Source organism: Trichomycterus rosablanca, chromosome 3 (assembly GCF_030014385.1).
Source record: "Trichomycterus rosablanca isolate fTriRos1 chromosome 3, fTriRos1.hap1, whole genome shotgun sequence".
NCBI classification, from domain to species: Eukaryota; Metazoa; Chordata; class Actinopteri; order Siluriformes; family Trichomycteridae; genus Trichomycterus; species Trichomycterus rosablanca.
This window is the reverse complement of record NC_085990.1, coordinates 42,111,808-42,132,277: the sequence shown is the minus strand read 5'-3', so window position 1 is coordinate 42,132,277 and position 20,470 is coordinate 42,111,808. Positions and strand designations below refer to the sequence as shown.

The following is a 20,470-nucleotide window of genomic DNA, read 5'->3' as shown; positions in this document are numbered from 1 at the left end:
TTGAATATTTACATAGTGTAACTTTTTTTGCAAAATAGGGAAATAACTATACATGTAAGCACTATAAATGCTTGATATATTTATTTATTCAGCAAAATCTCTTTGACTGTCATCATCTGAACAGGTCAGCAATATTTTGGTGGACATCACTTACTTATCTATTTACTTACTCACACTTAGGGCCCAACTGGCTTCATTTTGATTACCTGAAGCAAAACACCTGAATGTTGTCACAATAAAGTAAATACAGGGAGGATTAAGCCCAGAACCTTGGTGCTGTGTAGCACCCACACTCCCTTTCTTCCGTATTTACTGAATGACCCAACAGTAGATCGCATGTGAACCAAGTGGAAACAGATAGATAAGAAGTGGAGATAAATTATCTGGTAAAGATTGCAGTAGGTCAGGCATCAGATAGAAACAACAGACGCAAGGAAGAAATACACCCTAAACAGTTTGTTTTTCAGAGGTGGAGGAAAATGAAATACCCTGAGGAAATACACAGATCGTATTTGTGTGGATAATATACCAAAGTCTTTACAGACAGGACCCATGTCGAACAGCTCTCATCCTTTTGAATAGAGAGAAACCTGAACGCAGTTCAGCAGTACTTGGACAGATTAGTCTTATCAATATATATATATATATATATATATATATATATATATATATATATATATATATATATATATATATAAACTATTTAATTCTGTACAATTTCACTAAGCACTTCTTTGTATGACAGCTTTATTTGAAGCATTGTCGTAAATGGAGCTGATTTGTGTACCACATTCTACAATTTTTCTAACAAAACTATCAAACCCCAGTATTTAGACAATAGCTCCTCCAACCTAGATTTCAGAACCCATACATCTTGAGTTTTTATTTGAATACACATTAATTACACAAATCTCCACCATTGTTTTTTAAAATCTGCTTTGAATGGCACAAAGACCTGCCTTGTTTAATAAGAAGTCTCCGCATACTACTCAGCCGAGGCAGGAAATGTTCACACTCTTTTATAATTGAAGTTAATAGGTTGTATCGGCTCTTTTTTTTGCCCTGATTGTGTTTGTAATGTTTGTATGGCTCTCCAGCTTGCATTCCAAATCCTCTGTGTTGGTCTCCCCAGGCAGTGCTCCAACTAGAGCGTGCAATCCCTCCCAGGCTAATGGGCTCAGCATGGGCCTCTTGTGTGTGTGTGTGTGTGTGTGTGTGTGTGTGTGTGTTGTTAGTAATGGTTGTAACCCAGGCAGGATGAATGGAGCAGTGTGGAAGATTGCCGGGCGTGGTGAAGTTTTCTCAGCCGTCAGGGAGCTAGGCACTGTGAAGCACTGCCCAAATGCTGTTGCTTCTATCTTCAGTTATGGCTTTGGACTTGACACACATACTTGGACACAGTAGACATGCTGACAGATGCATCCTCTTGACACACCTGCTCTAAATTTTGCAACATGCCAAACTGCCATTCCCATCTCATGCAAAATTCATAAGAATTCTAAGTAGCCTGATGTTGCTTCTTTTTTATAAGAAAATAACACTTTACAGTCAGTTAATTATGTACAGGCTAGTGTAACTACAAAGAATAAGTATAAGTGCATGTAGTTAAGGTGGGTAGTTTTGCACAGGTATCCAACTACATGTAGTTTAGGTCAGTAATTATTCATATATATTATGTATCTACATGTAGTTAAGAAGGGTAGGTTTGCACAGATGAGTAGTTTTGCACATGTATCTAACCACATGTAGTTAAGGTGGGTAGTTTTGTACAGATATCTAACTACATGTAGTTAGGGTGGGTAGTTTTGCATAGGTATTCAATTATATGTAGTTAAAATGGGTAGTTTTGCAAATGTATTATGTATTTACACGTTATATCATGTATCTACATTAGGGTGGGTAGTTTTGCACAGGGGGCGGCACGGTGGCTCAGTGGGTAGCACTGTCGCCTCACAAGAAGAAGGTTCTGGGTTCGATCCCCAGGAAGGGCGGTCCGGGTCCTTTCTGTGCAGAGTTTGCATGTTCTTCCTGTGTCTGTGTGGGTTTCCTCTGGGAGCTCCGGTTTCCTCCCACAGTACAAAAACATGCAGTCAGGTTAATTGGAGACACTGAATTGCCCTATAGGTGAATGGGTGTGTGTGTGTCTGCCCTGCGATGGACTGGCGCCCCGTCCAGGGTGTTACTGTGCGCCTTGCGCCCATTGAAAAGCTGAGATAGGCTCCAGTACCAGCCCCCTCCCCGTAATTGGAGCCTAATTGGATAAGCGGTTAGGACAGTGAGTGAGTGAGTGAGTGTCTTACTTCATATAGTTAAGATGAGTAGTTTTGCACAGGTATCTAACTACATGTAGTTAAAGTGGGTAGTTTTGCACAGGTATCTAAGTAGATTTTGTTAAGGTGGTTGTAATTATATGTAGATAAATGTGGTTTTGCACAGGTATCTAATTACATATGGTTAAGAATTAAAGTAGCACAGATGTGACTGACTACATATAGTTATCTGGTGTAGTCTTGCACATCTGTAATTACATTTGGCTAACATGTAAGTTTGCATATGCATCTAACTGTGGTTGAAATGGGATCTATCACTGGTGTAACTACGTAAACTACATGTAAATAAGGCAGGCTTTGTACGTTTGCATGATTAATTCTTAATATAGTTGCAATCTGAAATATTCAATCCATGAAGTGTTTTGCAGGAAATTCCAATTATCACCAAGGTTCAATTTCACCACAGATGGAATAACATTCCACCTTAATCTGTTTTGGTATTGCTGTGAATTCATGATGCCAGTCACATGGTTGTGATTGCCAGGTTTTGTAGCAGAAAAACATCCCCACATCGTCACTGACCCACATCCATGCTTGGCGGTAGGCATTATGACTTTTTGTCATAAGCCTTGCTTACGACTCACCATTTATGGTGTTGAACAATGTTTGAATTACTACATATAACCAATCAGCAGTAAACCCTTCAGTGGAAAATGCTTATAATTAATGTAATTTTTTTTTCTTCTGGGGGGTATGGGGGGTAATTTTACCCTAACTTTGTATCTCTTGCCGATTTTGCAGATTTTCTGATTAGATATTAGTACTTAATAGTGATTAATAGCTTAGCATTTATTAAGTAGTTATAACACTAGTATACGCCATTCATGAATTGTTAATAATTTCTTTAGACAGCAAACCAATTTATCTGCAGCAGTAAAGTTGCCTCAAGGACATGTTATGTCATTGTAAGTAAGCTTGTTTACTAGAGGAAGCAGTGATACAGGCTGTAGAGAATGATTAATGAAGAATAAAATTCAAGCAGGCAGGGTGGTCAGGGCACACAGAGGTCCGGCTGATGGGCCAGCTCTTATGACATTCACAGATGCTCACTAAAATCTCTTCAAACACTCTGAGACAGTGACAAAGCCAAGGGCAATTCAACTCTTCCTAGCTGGACAGTAGAGTCAGCTGTAATGTTTAAATAAAAGTGTCAATTCCTGTTCGTTTTTTAGTGTCGGTAAGATGTGTAACCAATCAAACCGAGAGAAGTGTCAAAACAGATGATAAGGTTTTGTCTTGTTTCTGTCACGGATCCAGCCTCAGTGTGCTCCTGCTGGAGCGCCTGTGCACCTGCCACACCCTCTCGGTTTGATTGGTCCCCTGCTTATAATTAGCCCCAGCTGCACCTCATCTGAGGGCATTTAAGAGGGGAGCTGGGATTCAGTCTTTGGAGACTATTTGATATGACTCTGTCCTGTCGGTTTGGTTTGTTTGAATTTACCTTAGCAAGTGACTTTAGCCTTTGTTTGTTAGCCTTAGCCTTTGTTTGTTAGCCTTTGCTTTAGCTCGGTTTAGTCATGTTTAGCTCTGTTTAGTCCTGATTAGCCCTGTTTAGAATTGTTTAGCCCTGTTTAGTCCTGTTTAGCTCTGTTTGTTACCTTATGTTCTGTTTGTCTTAGTCCAGTGCTTGTTTAGCTTAGGAATCATGTTTAACAGTTAGTGTAGCATTTAGCTTAGGTCGTGTCTTGTGTCAGTTTGTTTTGTCTTGTCTTGTCTTTAGTTATTAATAAATCGGTGTAAACGTCGCTGCAAGTGTGTCTGCCCCTCTTGTCTTGTCATAGCCCATTTCATTACAGTTTCTGTGTTTTCCACATCCATGTCGTTACATTTGTTGTGCTGTAAAATATTAGTTTTAAGTAAAAAAAGACACATTTCAAATGAATAAAAAACATTGTGCTGCTTAACTTAAATAAAATGATGATATGAATATGAAAATGTAACACTTTTAAACCCCTTTACACACAAAAGACCCAGTAAAATTATAAAACATGAAATAAATCCAATATTCAATCTTGAAATTTAATGGAAATTACATTTTATACACTTAAGATTATGATCTGCGCCTACTTTGTACTTAATGCTGTATTCTCTTAAGGATCTGTGGGTGATTGTATTCAGAAATTAAATCTGCATTATGAAACTGTACCATTTCTTTCATGAATAATTTTATCCTCAGCTCGCTCATTCATTTTACATGGCCGTGATCACTTCAGACTTCTCATCACATATGTACATAAAAAAGTATTTAGTCTAAGTGCTATTTGGTTTTAACACTCCAGCATGACTACAGAAGAGAAGTTGAGGTTTTTTTAGTACTCACCGTTGCGCCTAGGTGGCCCAGTGGGATATTCTGCTAGCACACCAGTGCTGGAATTCTGAACTCCTACCGGTAGGCAGGGTGCCCTAGCAGGCATAAATGGCAGTGCCTGCAGCAGACAAAATTGGCCACTTGTCTACTGGGTGGGAAAAGACCGGACTAATAAGAGGGTGTAGTCTTTGATGCTGTGTAAGGATCCTGGTTAGTAGCCCGAGGAGCCTGTACAGAAGTGGAGGAATGCAGAGATCAGTGTGTGACTGTCCTCACATGCAAATCCACCGAAGTATGGGCAAATAAGTAGGGGTCATTGGACTGTGCATGTGTCAGAGGGAGGGTCTGTCAGACAAATATACCCTTCTCGGATGTGATCAGGGTCCACAGCGGCGGAAGACTAATAAGCTACCATAAAAATTGGGAGTTTATGAAGAAAATACATAAATAAAGTAGTAGGTGTAGTAGGTGTCAGCGCATCTTGAAAAATACTGTAATGACTGTAATTTAAACATAATCTTACCTAGTATTCACCTGGAAATTGTACCATATTTAGACTTAAATTGATGTAACATTTTAGATAGCAGTTTACTCTGTTATGTATAGTCTTACCCATGCTGGTGTATAAACAAATGAAATTGTTTGTACATTGTACAAAAGTATTTGGACACCCTCCATGATTTTAAGTCACATTATTTGTTAATACAGGTTTTTAGAAATAATTACATAATATAAATCATATGCCTCAAACTTTCTACAATCATGGTAAATAAAAACATGAGATAGACCAAGAAAAGGTCATAGTTGTTGCTGAAGACCCAGACCAAAGATATTCAAAGACCCCCAAGACTTTCTGTGTTTGGCATACCTCTACAGAAGACTCATTTGAAACAATACTGTGGCGACCCAACGTTTTACCATTATAGTAAGGCAGGGGGGCGTTTCCCTGCATGCGTCATCGGCCGTGGAAGCATTTTTAGGGTATTAAAAGTGGGTTTTGTGCTTAAGATGGCGTGTTGCTTACATGCACATAGATATTTTGTTATGATGTGATTATTGGTTGATTGAAAAGTTACTGTCTATGTTAAATGTGTTATGTTTAGTGACTGTTCTGTTGAATGTTTAAGCATAGTGGGAGTGGTCTGTGTATTTCACATCTAGCCTCTTCTTCGTGCTTTTGTAACTGGCTCAGAAGCAACTAAATAAAAAGTGCTGCCTTCTACAGTTAAAGAGCAGAACTGTTGCCTTCCTTCTCGCCTACGCCACAATACTAGTGCAGAACCGTTGAATTCTCTCATTGAAGCCAAAACCAAGGTCCAGTGATTCTATGCCAAGTAAACTGGCATAGCTCGGTGGGTAGCACTGTCGCCTCACAGCAAGAAGGTCCTGGGTTTGATCCCCAGGCGGGGTGGTCCAGGTCCTTTCTGTGTGGAGTTTGCATGTTCTCCCCGTGTCTGTATGGGTTTACTCCGGGTGCTCCGGTTTCCTCCCACAGTCCAAAGACATGCAAGTGGGGTTAATTGGAGACACTGAATTGCCCCATAGGTGAATGGGTGTGTGTATGTGTGTGTGTGTATGTATCTGCTCTGCGATGGACTGGTGCCCCGTCCAGGGTGTTACTGTGTGCCTTGCGCCCATTGAAAAGCTGGGATAGGCTCCAGCACAGTGACCCTGATTGGATAAGCTGTTAAGAAAGTAAGTGAGTGTTTCCTCGTGACAAGTCTGGCGTTCGGGAACTCTAGTGGACTACACAGAGCCCTCAAGCATGGAGATCTAAGAACCTTAACCTTATTCAGTACCTTTGGGATGAATTTTAACCTCAGTCGCAAGCCTGGCTTTTTTGTCCATCAGTGCTTGACCTTATATACATCCTTTACCTGCCTGGGCAAAACTAATCCGGTCTGAATAGGTCTTTTATCTGTGCAAGCATTAGGACGTGTGTTTAATGAACCGTTTAAACTATTCTGAGTCCTATGTGTACTGTCCTGCTTACCAGCATGTTTGATCTCTTGTTCTTTGTGGTTTGAGTTTGTGTGTCCATATTCATGGTACTCATGGCTTGATACACGTCAATACCCCACACCTACATAAGACATGTAAAATACATAGCTGTATTAGATTGCTCTTTATTACTCTACGAATAACATTCAGGCACACAATACACGTGAGATTATTTGAAAGTCCCTTCTACAGCAGAAAGAGTTAAACCTATTCAAGCCAGAGGCAGCATGTGAAAATTGGATAAGTTAAGAATCACATTCTCTTTTATCCTGAGATTGAAGCTGCAGTTTATACTCGGGTGTGAAGCACATAAGAGCCAGACCTTAGAGTGAAGGGAAAATAGGAATGGTATGTCTCCAGGCTAGGATTCTGGTCTACACGGCTTTAGTTTACTTATACTTTTAAAATCTGAACATAAAATAGGTATAAACCAAAGCATGGTAGTGTTGGAATATTCTGAAAGAGGGTGTAAGTTTTTTTATTATTATTTTTTTCTTTCAGGTCCAGATGTAACTCAATTCTTTTACCAATCTTATTCAGACGGCCTTTGGGAGTTGTCATTTTAAATTCATAAAACATTTATACTTTTGGCAATGTCTTTTTTTTCTGGCATCCTTTTGCTTCTCGTTATATTGACATTCAAAACGTGCTTCCTTCCTTTATATTCGTCACGATCCTCCAACCTGTCACTCTCATTCAGGCCTCTGATCTGAAGATCTGAATAGATTTATTTTTCTGTGAAGCGCTGACTCAAATGTCATCATTAGGGAGGTGCTCTTGTATTATGGTACCAGAGATAAGAGGACAGGGAGGGGGAGGCAGCTGGCCTGTGAAGAATACCATGTCATTTTACATGACATAAAAAGCCCTGCCATTGCTCTTTTAATCACATTCGCTTTTAAAAGGAGTAATAGCTGCCTGCAGGGCTGGACTGCGTTTGAACCTTTACTAGCACGCAGCGCAGACATGGACAGTTAAATAGCGCTCTTAACTTGTAGCAGGAAACCATCATTCTTACTTACCTCGAAAATCTCTGCTCTGCTCTCATTTTCTCACTTTTTTGTGCTTTCTCTCCAACCTGATCTGTCTCACAGTTTCTCTATTTCTTTCGTATATTCATATTTCTTTTTAATACCTGCACACCTCATCACATGTGTCCAGTTCATAATTTGTCAGCTTTCCATTTGTGTGAAAAAGAACACCCTCTGTCACATAGTCTAGTCTAAGCTTCAAAGAGATGGACGTAACTGTCTTGCTATCTTTTTTATACAGAGTAGCTCCTAAATCAGGGGTGGGGAATTACATTTTTCAAGGGGCCACATGAGAAACTGGGACTGTTGTGGAGGGCTGGACCAACAGGGTGAACTTAATTCTGCTCAATATTAGTTGTATCTCTTGATAAAAAAGCAGTAAATTGTTCAGTTCTGATAAGCTGTTACTGTTAAGAGTAGATGTTACAATCAGGCAATGAAAATGAGAAGCAGGCAGAGTAAAAACATCAACATTATTTTAAAGTCAAAGTTTGCTTTATTGTCAATACTGCAATATGTACAGGACATACAGATGATTGAAATTACGTTACTCTCAGACCCATGGTGCAACAATAAATAATAAATAAACACTAAACCTAAAGTATATGAAAAATATCACTTCAAGATATGTGGATGCGACGAAGACGTACAAAAACATTGCGACTCACAGGACAAAAAACACAAAAACACCATTTTATCGGGAGAAAGAGATGCCTCAGCGTGTGCACGTGCCTCCATGTCCACTATTTAATTGTAATTTGAACTTTTTCAAAAATAGGTGTGAAGAAAATGTGCTTGTTTTAAATAAACTATAGACAAAGTGCTATTGCTATTTTTTTTTAATAACCTTATTTGCTGTTGTTCAGTCATTTGTTATTGTTGGATATTCTTTTTGGAAATCACAAAGCTGATCTGGACTGCTTCAGTTCTGGATGTGTAAAACTTAATAAAGTCCTTGTTGCTTTTGCATTTTTGCATGTAAAGCTTCAGATGTGAGCGCTCTGCATCGTTCTTGAATTTCACCGTGTTTAGTACCATAATGACGATTTAAACCCTAGATTTAAATTGTAATTATTTAACAGCTTTACATCTGACTTTAGTAAATAAATATTTAGAAGTTCATGTCTTGTTAAAAAATCGACCGTCTTTATCAATCACACTCAGTTCTGTTCACCAACACATAACAGTGAAGCTAGATACACTCACCCACTCGTAAATCGAAACTTACGGAAATGTAAAGAAACAGCAGTCTCTTCAAAATGAAAACAATCCTGTTGTATCGCATGTGACCTCATGAGAGCCGGTTGGGGACAGCCGTACAATGCCCAGGTCTGTCCTAAAGGTACCACTGGATTCAGAAATAAAATTAAAAATGGTTCATTTCTTAAAAATATGAATAAATGAACCCCTTTATTGTCATTGTATATAAAATACAATGGGTATTTTCTGTGCAACTCCTTGGAAAAAAAGAAACAATAAACATACGCTGTCACATACACACTAAAACAGTGAAAAATACTAAACAATTAAGTCCTTAAATATTAAGGTCTAAACGTATATATAAAAAATATTATATTATAATATAATATAATAAAATTATAATATTATATAAAAAAATATATAAAAGATATATAAAGAAGTGTAGCAGTACAAATAACAGTATTATTGTACAGTTTGTAAAGTTATTGCACTTCAGTTTACAGTTATATTAAGGTGTGGGGGGGTGGGAGTTCAGTATTTGTTTAATGCAACAATAGCACGTGGAAAAAAAAAAGTTTTTTGGTCTGGAGGTGTCTGTTCTTAAGACCCTAAACGTCTTCCAGATGGAAGCAGAGACACAAAGCGATTATATCCAGGGTGAGTTGCATCTTTCAGAATCCCTCTGGCTCTATTTAGACGGTGAGTTCTGAAGATGTCCTGCAGTATGGGCAGGGACCGACCAATAATCTTTTGGGCAGTGTGTATTACCCTCTGGAGGGCTTTCCTGTCTGCTACTGTGCAGTTGGCGTACCATGCATTAATACAGTGATGTGATAGATGGGATTGAGGTTTTAACTGCACAATGATGCTATCAGCCACTCGGCATCTCCACACAGGCATGTCTGGAGAGAGAGTGGCCAAGCCCCCACAGTGGATTGTTCTTGCTTTGCACCCAGTGTTTCCCAAAGACAGACAAATCAGGTTGGAGAGAAAGCAAAAAAAATTTAGAAAATAAAAGCAAAGCAGAGATGTTTGAGGTAAGTAGGAATGACGGTTTCCTGCTACAAGTTAAGAGCGCTATTTAACTGTCCATGTCTGCGCTGCGTGCTAGTAAGGGTTCAAATAATAACAAAAAAAAAAACATTTCACCATGATTCTAACCAGGATAAATCGACAGGAGTGATTGAATGAAAAAGTGCTACACTTTGTGACACTGTGTTAAACAGATTTATGTTATATACAGTATATACAGTAATCTGATATTTATTTACATTTTAACGTTTGTATTTTATCCACAGCAACAGGAGCAGGACCCCACCAACCTGTACATCTCCAATCTGCCTGTGTCCATGGATGAGCAGGAGCTAGAAAACATGCTCAAGCCCTTCGGCCATGTCATTTCCACACGGATACTGAGAGATGCCAGTGGAGTTAGCCGAGGTGTTGGATTTGCGAGGTATGTGTACACACTGACAGATACTCACACCGGTTTATGTGTGTTGAATGTCTTTAAAAGAGGAGCAATATAGATGTGTATGAGAGTTTTTTCTTTTTGCTTTCTTTCTTCCCACTCTCCTCCCTCTGGCACGTGTGGGGCATGCTGGCTGGTGTTCAGGGTCACTGGCTATGTAAGAGATCCCAGCAGAGATTTTGCTCTACCACTCACTCAGTGTGTGTGTGTGTGTGTGCACACCAGCCAACCAATTAGCCATTCAGCCATGATTAGGTGAACAGAGCTGAATGGGACCTTACAGAAGAAGGGATACACACCAGAGAGCCTGGCTAAACGAGACAGACAATAAATAACCCTTCAATCTCTCTCTCTCTCTCTCTCTCTCTCTCTCTCTCTCTCTCTCTCTCTCTCTCTCTCCTCATTTTGTTCAAATTCAAATAGCTTTTTGACAGCAAGATCTACTCTATATTGCCAAAGTAGTACATTTAGTATTACGCAATTATTAGAGTTCTGCATGAAAATCAATAACAATTAAGAAACAAACATTTAAGAAAACAAGTATATAACAAATAATAATAATAATAATAATAACAATAATAATAATAAACATTATAATATTAATAATATAAACTAGATAAATGTGTTTATATATTACAGCAAGAAATAAGAACACAGAATGATAGAAGCTATCTCTCTCTCTCTCTCATGTCTTGTTTATTTTTATACAGTTTTATTACACCACTTTATTAGGTTGCCAGTTTAATACAAACACCTCTGTTACATTACTGACCATTTTTCAGGTACATTTATCATATAGAAAGTATTAAATAAAGGTATCGGGCGGCACGGTGGCTAAGTGGGTAGCACTGTCGTCTCACAGCAAGAGGGTCCTGGGTTCGATCCCCAGGTGGGGCGGTCTGGGTCCTTTCTGTGTGGAGTTTGCATGTTCTTCCCGTGTCCGCGTGGGTTTCCTCCGGGTGCTCCGGTTTCCTCCCACAGTCCAAAGACATGCAGTCAGGTTAATTGGAGACACTAAATTGTCCATGACTGTGTTTGATATAACCTTGTGAACTGATGAATCTTGTGTAATGAGTAACTACCGTTCCTGTCATGAATTTAACCAAAGTGTAAAACATGACGTTAAAATCATAATAAACAAACAAAAAAAATAATAAAGGTATCATTATTAAATGAAAAATAAAATACAATTTATCACATACTATTTATTTTTCATTCAAGTATAGCAGCAAGGGCCGCTCAGGTGGCTCGGCAGTAAAAACACACACCAGCACACCAGAGCTGGAAACTTGAATACATCGTATCGAGTCTCAGCTCTGCCTGCCGGTGGGCTGAGCAACCACATGAACAACGATTGGCCTGTTGTTCATATAGGGGTGGGGTATTGAGCCGGATAGGGACTCTCTCATGACTGATGCAACTACGACCTCTGCTGGCTGATTGATGGTGCCTGCACAGAGACAGGGAGAGAGTGTGGATCAGGATGTGTGTCTCAGTACACAGAGCTGGTCCGCAGCTGATTTTGTCTGGTGTAGGTGACAAAATGCATACTGCTGCTGCCCACGTGTCGGAGGAGGCATGGGTTAGCTTTGTTCACCTCGATCAGAGCCGGGGTTTTTAATCATGCATAATTATTAACAAGCCTATGATTTATTATAGCACAGACATAGTGACTATGGGCATCAATCCAAAGACCAGAACAATTAGCTCTTAGGTCTTGGACTGTGGGGCTCATTCCATTCGGCCACTTGCATGACCATTATTGCAAATGTTGATTATTTTGTTGTAGTGTTAAAACATTAATACCTTTTATTTTCCTATTAAAATTTAGCAAATCATTTTAATCAGTGGAATCAGGCTGGTGCTCATGTAGCGCAGTGGATAAAACAGGCTAGAACACCAGAGCTGAAATTTGAGGTCATAAGCTCAAATCTCAGCAGGCCAGGTGGCTATACAGATGTTGATTGGCTCATCCTCAGGGTATGATTAGCGAGGAAAACCTCATAAACTGGTGCAATTACAACCTCTGCTGGCTGATTGATGGAGTCTGCACAATTAGTCGAGGGATAATGGAGATCAGTGGGTGACTCCCCATACGTGAAACTGATCCCCATATGAATGGATCTCACAATGTTCAAGTGAAAAGAAGCAGTCAGCACTTCCTGTGTCAGAGGGGGTGCTTGTTAGTCATGGCTCTCCTCTGTCAGCAGTAGAGGCCTGCATAAGTGGAGGAGTAATACAATCCAGGGAACCGGGTACAACTTGATTCGGAAGAATATTAGCAAGAAAACAAAAATAAGCCAGATTAGAAAACAATTATTAGGGATGTTCTGACTCCTTGAATGTTTGCATGCTTTATTATGTTGAGTTGATTTAAAAGAAATATTATTGCCATTTTAACTCATCAATTAACACTTCAATATGTATAATGATAACGTGAAGATAAAACTAAAATCTCTTATTTAAAAAATTATTCAGAACCTTTGCTGTGACACTACACATTGTGCAATGTAAAGACCTGGCAACATGACTGGTTGACAGTTTACATTTCCACAACCAAAACAACACTAGAGGGGCTCTGACTCAAATACACAAATGTTTTTGAGCCTCCCAGTTAAAACCCAGATCTAAATCCTTTCAAGCTTCTCTGGACTGACCTAAAGCTGGCAGTTTGCAGACATTTGTCAACCAGTCTGACAAAGCTTGAGAGGATCTGCCATGAAAATTGGGATAAACTGGCAAAATCCAGGTGTACAAAGCTGAGGTGCTAGCTGGGTCATTGTGTCCAAACTGCTTGCACTATGTCTGTCACTTTTTATTGAAGCATCAGTAAAAACTCTTTTAAACTCTCGAGTACTGTGTGTTCTGGCACTATTTAACTAGGATCTTTTTACACCAGCCATATATTCCTACATTTGGCCATCTACCTATGAGATACAACAGTGGGTCTGTCCAAAAACGTAGTGAGCTGCTTTGCTGCCTACTGCCTACATAGGCAGCTGCCTAAGTAAAGAGAAGTCTAATAAGACATTGAACTCAAAAGTCAGATTATTTAGATGCATTTCTTAGACAGCGATTACGGCAATTATGTCAGCGCAGTTTTCGCTTACTATTCAAACCAATGGGCTGAGGCGGCACAACCCGCTAGCATGCCGACTAACATCTCCCTCTGTTTACAGTTAAATTGTCACTGACACGCCCAAATTTGCAAATAAATGACACTTGTACACCTTTATACTAATTAAAAATCAGTGTTAAGTAAAATATTAAAATAACTAAAAGACAATATCAAAATACATGTAATCAAAATATACAGTGCTTTCACCCTGTTCTTCAATGGTCAGGACCACCACAGAGCAGGTATTATTTGGGTGGTGGGTCATTCTCAGCACTTCAGTGAAACTGACATGGTGGTGGTGTGTTAGTGTGTGTTGTGCTGACACTTGTACACCTTTATACTAATTAAAAAACAGTGAGAATTTATTTACATTTGAAAAGAACTCTGTTCGTTGCGCCGCATTCGTCCACCATATTTGCAATCTTTGTGCCGCACTGAATGCTGGGATTGCCTTCATTGCTAAGGAAGCATCATATGCTCCATCATTATTCAGTCAGATTATTGCTTAGAATGAAGGCACCTCAGTAGGCAGCATTTTAAGGTAACTAAGAATTAGACAGCCTTCTCCTGTGGAGCACACAGGATGACGTCTATGTAGAGAGCGTCTAGGTTTTCAGAGAGACCAGTACAAGGCAGAGTAAGAAGAGTGAGCAGAGTGTAAAAACATATTTATATTACAAAAAAGTGGTTTCCCACAGTCTTTGTGGCTTTTGTACTATGTTTATTACTTGTACTGCATAAAACAGGGACAATGGTGGCTAAGACGTTAAGGGTCTGGACTATAAATTAGAACGTTTTTATTCAAATCTTGGAAATGCCAAGCTGCCACTGTTGGGCACTTAAACAAAACCATAAATGATTCATTGTTCAGCTTGCATGTACGTTGTTTTAGAATGAATCATAATGTTAAGGTCATCCAAACTGCTAGATAACACTGCAGAGCTGTGATTTCAAAGCTACAGCATTTTTTTTGACCAACTAATTATCTTTAATCTCTCTCTCTCTCTTTCTTTTACTTTAAGGATGGAGTCCACTGAGAAATGTGATGTGGTAATTCAGCATTTCAATGGCAAGTTTCTCAAAACCCCGCCAGGAGTGCCAGGTACGACTGACAGCTGAATGCTGCTGTGTGCTACAACTTAACATTGCTGTATTGGTAAAACACTGCAGAGGTCCAGAGAGCAAATCCCACATGTACCATGTGCTATCTCTCTCTCCCTCTCTCTCTCTCTCTGTCCATTTCTCTCGCTCTCTCAAAATTACTGTTTTACTTTGGACGACTGAAAATTACAAATGGCAATTTGTGGTTGAAATAATGTTTGCACGTATTCTGGTTGTTTTTGCTTGTAGTACATCTGCACACATTTAAAGAAAATAATAGACCTTAACAGATCGAGATTTTAGGACAACAACAGGAAAACAAATGTGGTCCAAATACTGTACACTGGCGTGATTGTCGTCCTCAGTGTGACCAGAGTTTGGTGTTGAACACAGCTTTGATGGCTGATGGTGCTGGTCTTGCATGATAGCCAAAGACAGAGGCGTAACTACCGGGGGCAAGCAGTTGCACTGGGCCCATGGCGGAGGCCCCCACGACATGAACCCAACCCTCCACTGCCCCCCCATTGGCTGCACTATTATATTACAATGTTGTAACGGCGATATGTGAGTGACATTAAGCTCAGCCAGTCAGAATGCAGCACCCGGTTTATACATGTGCATTTGGACGTTCTGCAGTTAGTTCGTTTTGTATATGAGAATCGCCGTATGGCCCCAGCATTGAACCCAATAGGTAGTTCGGGTGCTGGAGCTAGGCACTGTAAATTGTTGTAACGCTCATTGAAGTCCGTCGTTAAGTAAAATATTAAAATACCTAAAAGACAATATCAAAATACATGTAATCAAAATATACAGTGCTTTCACCCTGTTCTTCAATGGTCAGGACCAGCACAGAGCAGGTATTATTTGGGTGGTGGGTCATTCTCAGCACTGCAGTGAAACTGACATGGTGGTCGTTTGTTAGTGTGTGTTGTGCTGGATTAGACACAGCAGCGCTGCTGGAGTTTTTAAATACCGTGTCCACTCACTGTCCATTCTAGTAGACACTCCTACCTAGTTGGTCCTCCTTGTAGATGTAAAGTCAGAGACAATCGCTCATCTATTGCTGCTGTTTGAGTTGGTCATCTTTTAGACCTTCATCAGTGGTCACAGGATGCTGTCCACGGGGCACTGTTGGCTGGATATTGTTGGTTTGTGGACTATTCTCAGTCCAGCAGTGACAGTGAGGTGTTTACCATTTTAAATATATAGTATATATATGAAATTTGTTGAGGGGGCAAAGATACATGTGTGTCAGACCCAGTGCAAACTCATATCTTCATTTGGTTTTCCAAGGGTCCATGAAAGGTTTTCCATTGATCAAGGGTTGTTTTGTGATTTCTCATGAAACTTTACTTACAGTTAGATGTATTGTGTAGCTTTGATGCGTGAATATACGTTTGCATATGTTTACTTTTTGACTAAGAAAACAAGAGAGGGAGAGGGAGCGAGAAAGGTAGAGAGAGCCCAGGCTATGACTCTGGCACTATCTGTGTAATTTGCAATATGTAGTGTGACGCCCAGTGTCAGAGGCAGAGGCAGGTGGATGATGGATGGCTTCATCTCATCTTTCTACCTCTCTCTATATATCTCTATCTCACTCTCTCTCTCTCTTTCTCTCGTTCTAAACGACTCAGGGCCTGCGACCTCCTCCCATCCCTGTCAACCTCCAGTTTACAGGCTTTATGCTTGTGCTTGTGAGTGTGTGTTTGCATGACGGCTGGCGTGTGCAGTCGCTTGCATGTGTGTGCTTAAGCCCATCAGACCCATCAGTCGAAATCTGTGCTGTTTGAAGCATCACTGCTTTTCAATTCTTTGACTTCTTTGAGGTGCAGTTTTTCCCAGATTAAATAAAAAAGATGAGATATTTAGTCAATTTTTGGTATTTTTGGCAACATGTTTGAGTTTATACATACACTTGACTTAGCAATTTGGTGAATTGCCCCTTCAAATGTGCATTATATTCATTCATTTATTTATTTTTAGTAATCATTTTATCCTGATCAGAGTCAAGCTTGGGCCAACAGCCACTTAAAAACACTGGGTGCGAGGCAGTTATACACTCTGGTGCCTTTTCATGGCAGTGCCCTACACACTGACCCCTACACTTACTTGCTTGAATGTAGAAGCAAATTCGAACGGCCCGTCTAGCTTACACATTGTTTTAAAGATGTGGGGAGAACAGTTCCTGGAGAAATCCAATGAGTAGTGCAGTCTGAGCTTCTCATTGACCCTGACCATGCAAATTTAGTTAAAAGTGTGTCCTAATGTTCTAATAATATCCTCCTGAGACCCAGAAGAAAAAAGGTTTAGATATTTTGATATATATATATATATACTGTATATATATATATATATATATATATATATTTAAATTTATTTTATTATTATTATTGTGGTATTGTGCTAAGTATTGTGGTTGAAAGAAACATAGTACCACAGTTTATTTTTCAAGAATGTTATTTATTTGTTTATTTATCTTCTGTCCTTTGTAGTGGACATCAGGTCTTGTTTGATCAAAAAATTTAATGGTGTAATGTAATAATATTGTACAGTATTATTATTGTATTATTTTTGTATAGATTTCAATTAAAATCTTAGAGTGGAACTTTTTTTATTTAAACTGCATTTACTTAAATAATAAATAGTTGAATTTGTAATATAATTACCTTATTAAATGCTGAGTACTTACAACATAGTACATTTACATTTTTAGCAGTTAGCAGACACTTTTATCCAAAGCAACTTACAGTACTGTGACAGTATACAGTCAATTGAGGGTTAAGGGCCTTGCTCAAGGGCCCAACAGTGGCAACCTGGCAGTGGTGAGGCTTGAACCGGCAACATTCTGATTCTGGACCAGTACCTTAACCACTAGGCTAAAACTGCCCATAGTATTTTTGGCAACAAATGGCAGATAACAATGCTGATATATAAATACTGCAAAAGCAGGCTGTTGGTAAATCTTTCCTATGCAGTCATATGTCCAGAACAACCTGTGAAGGTAGTTTGAGTCAATTTTAAAGCTGTTTCTATATTAGACCCTGTTCAGATTTGTGCACCAAGTCTAGTGGTTCTAAGAGGCAACTGCAGCCAGCACTTGTGTACTTAACTGCATACTTGCATTATGCTATAAAGAATAATAGGCCTTGTGTCCACTTCTGCAAAAAGTAGAATCACTTTAGAATTACTAGCTTAGACTGTTGTATCACTCGGGATCCCACCAGGCCAAAGCATTGTTGATCTTATGATTATTTAGTCTGTCAACAATCACACAGAAGATTTAAGGTGTAAATGCATGACGCAACATGATAAAGGATGCATTATCCTATCCAACTTATTGTCCGTTGACATAAATGCTTGTTGACTACAGGAAAAATTAAAATGAAATAAAAATTCAATAAGCTTTTGGGATAGAAAGAAGGAAGTCAAAAGAAGGTCCCTAGATATGATTTATAAGCCTGCTGAAAAACGTTGCTTTCTTTAAGCCGGGGATAAAAAACTCATCCTCCTCCCACTCTGTAATGGATTCAGCCTTGAAAATGAAACTCTAGTTGAATTGATATCCAGGTTTAATGCTCAAAAATAGCGCCTCATTGATTTTCCCCCTTGCCTCTGTGTAACAGAAAGACTGCTGTGCATCGGCTGGAACTGATGTGGCTCTGCTTCAGAAAATGATGATGGATCTGTTGCGTTTGTGTTCCAGCTCTCTGTCAAAGTGCAGTATAGTGTACACAAGTGAAGGGTCCTTGCTAAGAAGCGCACTTTATTAAATCATGCCTGATAGAGATGCTTTGTCTGAATGCCCTGTTCTTGTATCAGCGGTAGGATCGAGAGGTCAGTGGATTACAATAGACAGTTTGACGACCCAGTGAAGCGCAAACTATATTTCTATTTGCTGGGAACTCTTGTTTTAGTAAGACTTGTGCATGCACAGCATTCTTGTCTGTTTACATAGGGGAAGGAGAGGAAAAAGGTCATGTTTGCATAAAGTGTGTGCTTCTGGTCGCATTCACATGGCTCTTTTTTCCAATGTTACTCCCAAATAGTCATGTCTAATTACCTGATTGCATTTTGCTTCTCTACTGCTGCTGACTTCCACTCCTGAACGAGAAGAGCCGTGACTAACACACGCCCCCTGACAAGTGTGCAGTAACCAACTGCATATTTTCTCCTCCATGAGATGAGTTCATATGGGGCTCGTCACGCGCTGATCCCTATCATCCCTCGCCCCTTAAGCAGGCGCCATTGATCAGCCAGCAGAGGTCGTAATTGCATTTATTATAAGAAATCCCCCCGGCATCCAACCCTGACAGACGAGCCAATCATTGTTCATGAAGATGCCCAGCCTGATGGTAGCAGAGCTGAGATTCAAACTCATGAGTTTGAGATGTCAGCTCTGGTGTGCTAGCATGTTTTACTGCTGTGCCACCTGAGAGACTACGTAGCTTTTTTAATGCCCTTTCCTACTAACCACCCCACACACAAACACAATCACTACAAGGACAGTTCTAGCCTACTGGTTAAGGTACTGGACTAGTAATCAAAAGGTTGTGGTTCAAGCCTCACCTCTGACAGGTTATCACTTTCGGGCCCTTGAGCAAGGTCCTCAATTGCTTAGACTGTATACTGTCCACTACTGTAAGTCGCTTTGGAAAAAAAAACATCTGCTAAATGCCATAAATGTAAATTTTTATCTATCTATATAAAGGAACTGTTACCATTGACAACAATAAGGTGACAAATCAAAGACATTGGCATATGACAGTGCTAATTTAATAATAGTTTACCACAGTAAATCTTTAGTTATTACAACATTTTCCGCCTTTAGCAGATGCTTTTTTTCCCAAGTGACTTATAATTGTGACCAAATATTATCCAAACAATTAAAGGTTAAAGGCCTTGATTAGTGGACTAACAGTAAACTGGCAACCCTCAGATTACTACTCCCCTACCTTAACCACTGAGCTACCACTGCACATCATCGTTTTTATCTATTTTAATATCATTAAGTATGTAATATGCAGGTTTGGATGTAAGTTAACTAGGCAACAGGGGCAAATAATATGCACCTGGACCTGCCTACAACAATACAGCAATACACATCAATGCATTCTCTATTGAATTCCCAAACTGCACTAGTGAACACCACCCTTGGATAGGTTCTCTAGTACAAGCTTGTGCTGGCTGTTCTGACCGGCCACTGTAGAGTCATTAAATTGTGTGTATATATTTCAATAATTACTCATGCACTTAGGCAACATGCTGATGATGCTATGGGAGATAATGATTACCACATTGCAGTGCTGAGACCCCCTACACACACACTTACTTATATAAGAACGAAAATACACACACATTTATATACAAGAGGTTAAAGCATCTAACATCTGCTGATCCTGGTTGTCTGTCTGTGGACAGCATCTTAAAGAATCCTCCTAAGAAAAGAGTTAAATACTACAGTATACACTTATCAGCCATAACATTAAAACCACCTCCTTGTTTCTACACTCACTGTCCATTTTATCAGCTCCACTTACCATATAGAAGCACTTCGTAGTTCTACAATTACTAACTGTAGTCCATCTGTTTCTCTGCATGCTTTTTTAGTCTGCTTTCTTCAGTGGTTGGGATCCCCACAAGTCCACTACAGAGCAGGTATTATTTAGGTGGTGGATGATTCTCAGCACTGCAGTGACACTGACATGATGGTAGTGTATTAGTGTGTGGTGTGCTGGTATGAGTGGATCAGACACAGCAGTGCTGCTGGAGTTTTTAAACACCGTGTCCACTCACTGCCCACTCTATTAGACACTCATACCTAGTTGGTTCACCTTGTAGATGTAAAGTCAGAGACAATTGCTCTTCTATTGATGCTGTTTGAGTTGGTCATCTTCTAGACCTTCATCAGTG

General features: G+C 39.6%; 1 protein-coding gene across 1 annotated transcript in view; it reads left to right on the top strand.

Moving 5' to 3' along the window:
• Positions 1 to 20,470, top strand: part of rbms3 (RNA binding motif, single stranded interacting protein) — a 296,186-nt gene that overhangs the window by 193,058 nt on the left and 82,658 nt on the right. The window contains exons 5-6 of the mRNA XM_062992124.1: positions 10,169 to 10,326; positions 14,482 to 14,561. Of these exons, the coding sequence (XP_062848194.1) occupies positions 10,169 to 10,326; positions 14,482 to 14,561 (238 nt within the window). The remainder of the gene's footprint in view (positions 1 to 10,168; positions 10,327 to 14,481; positions 14,562 to 20,470) is intronic.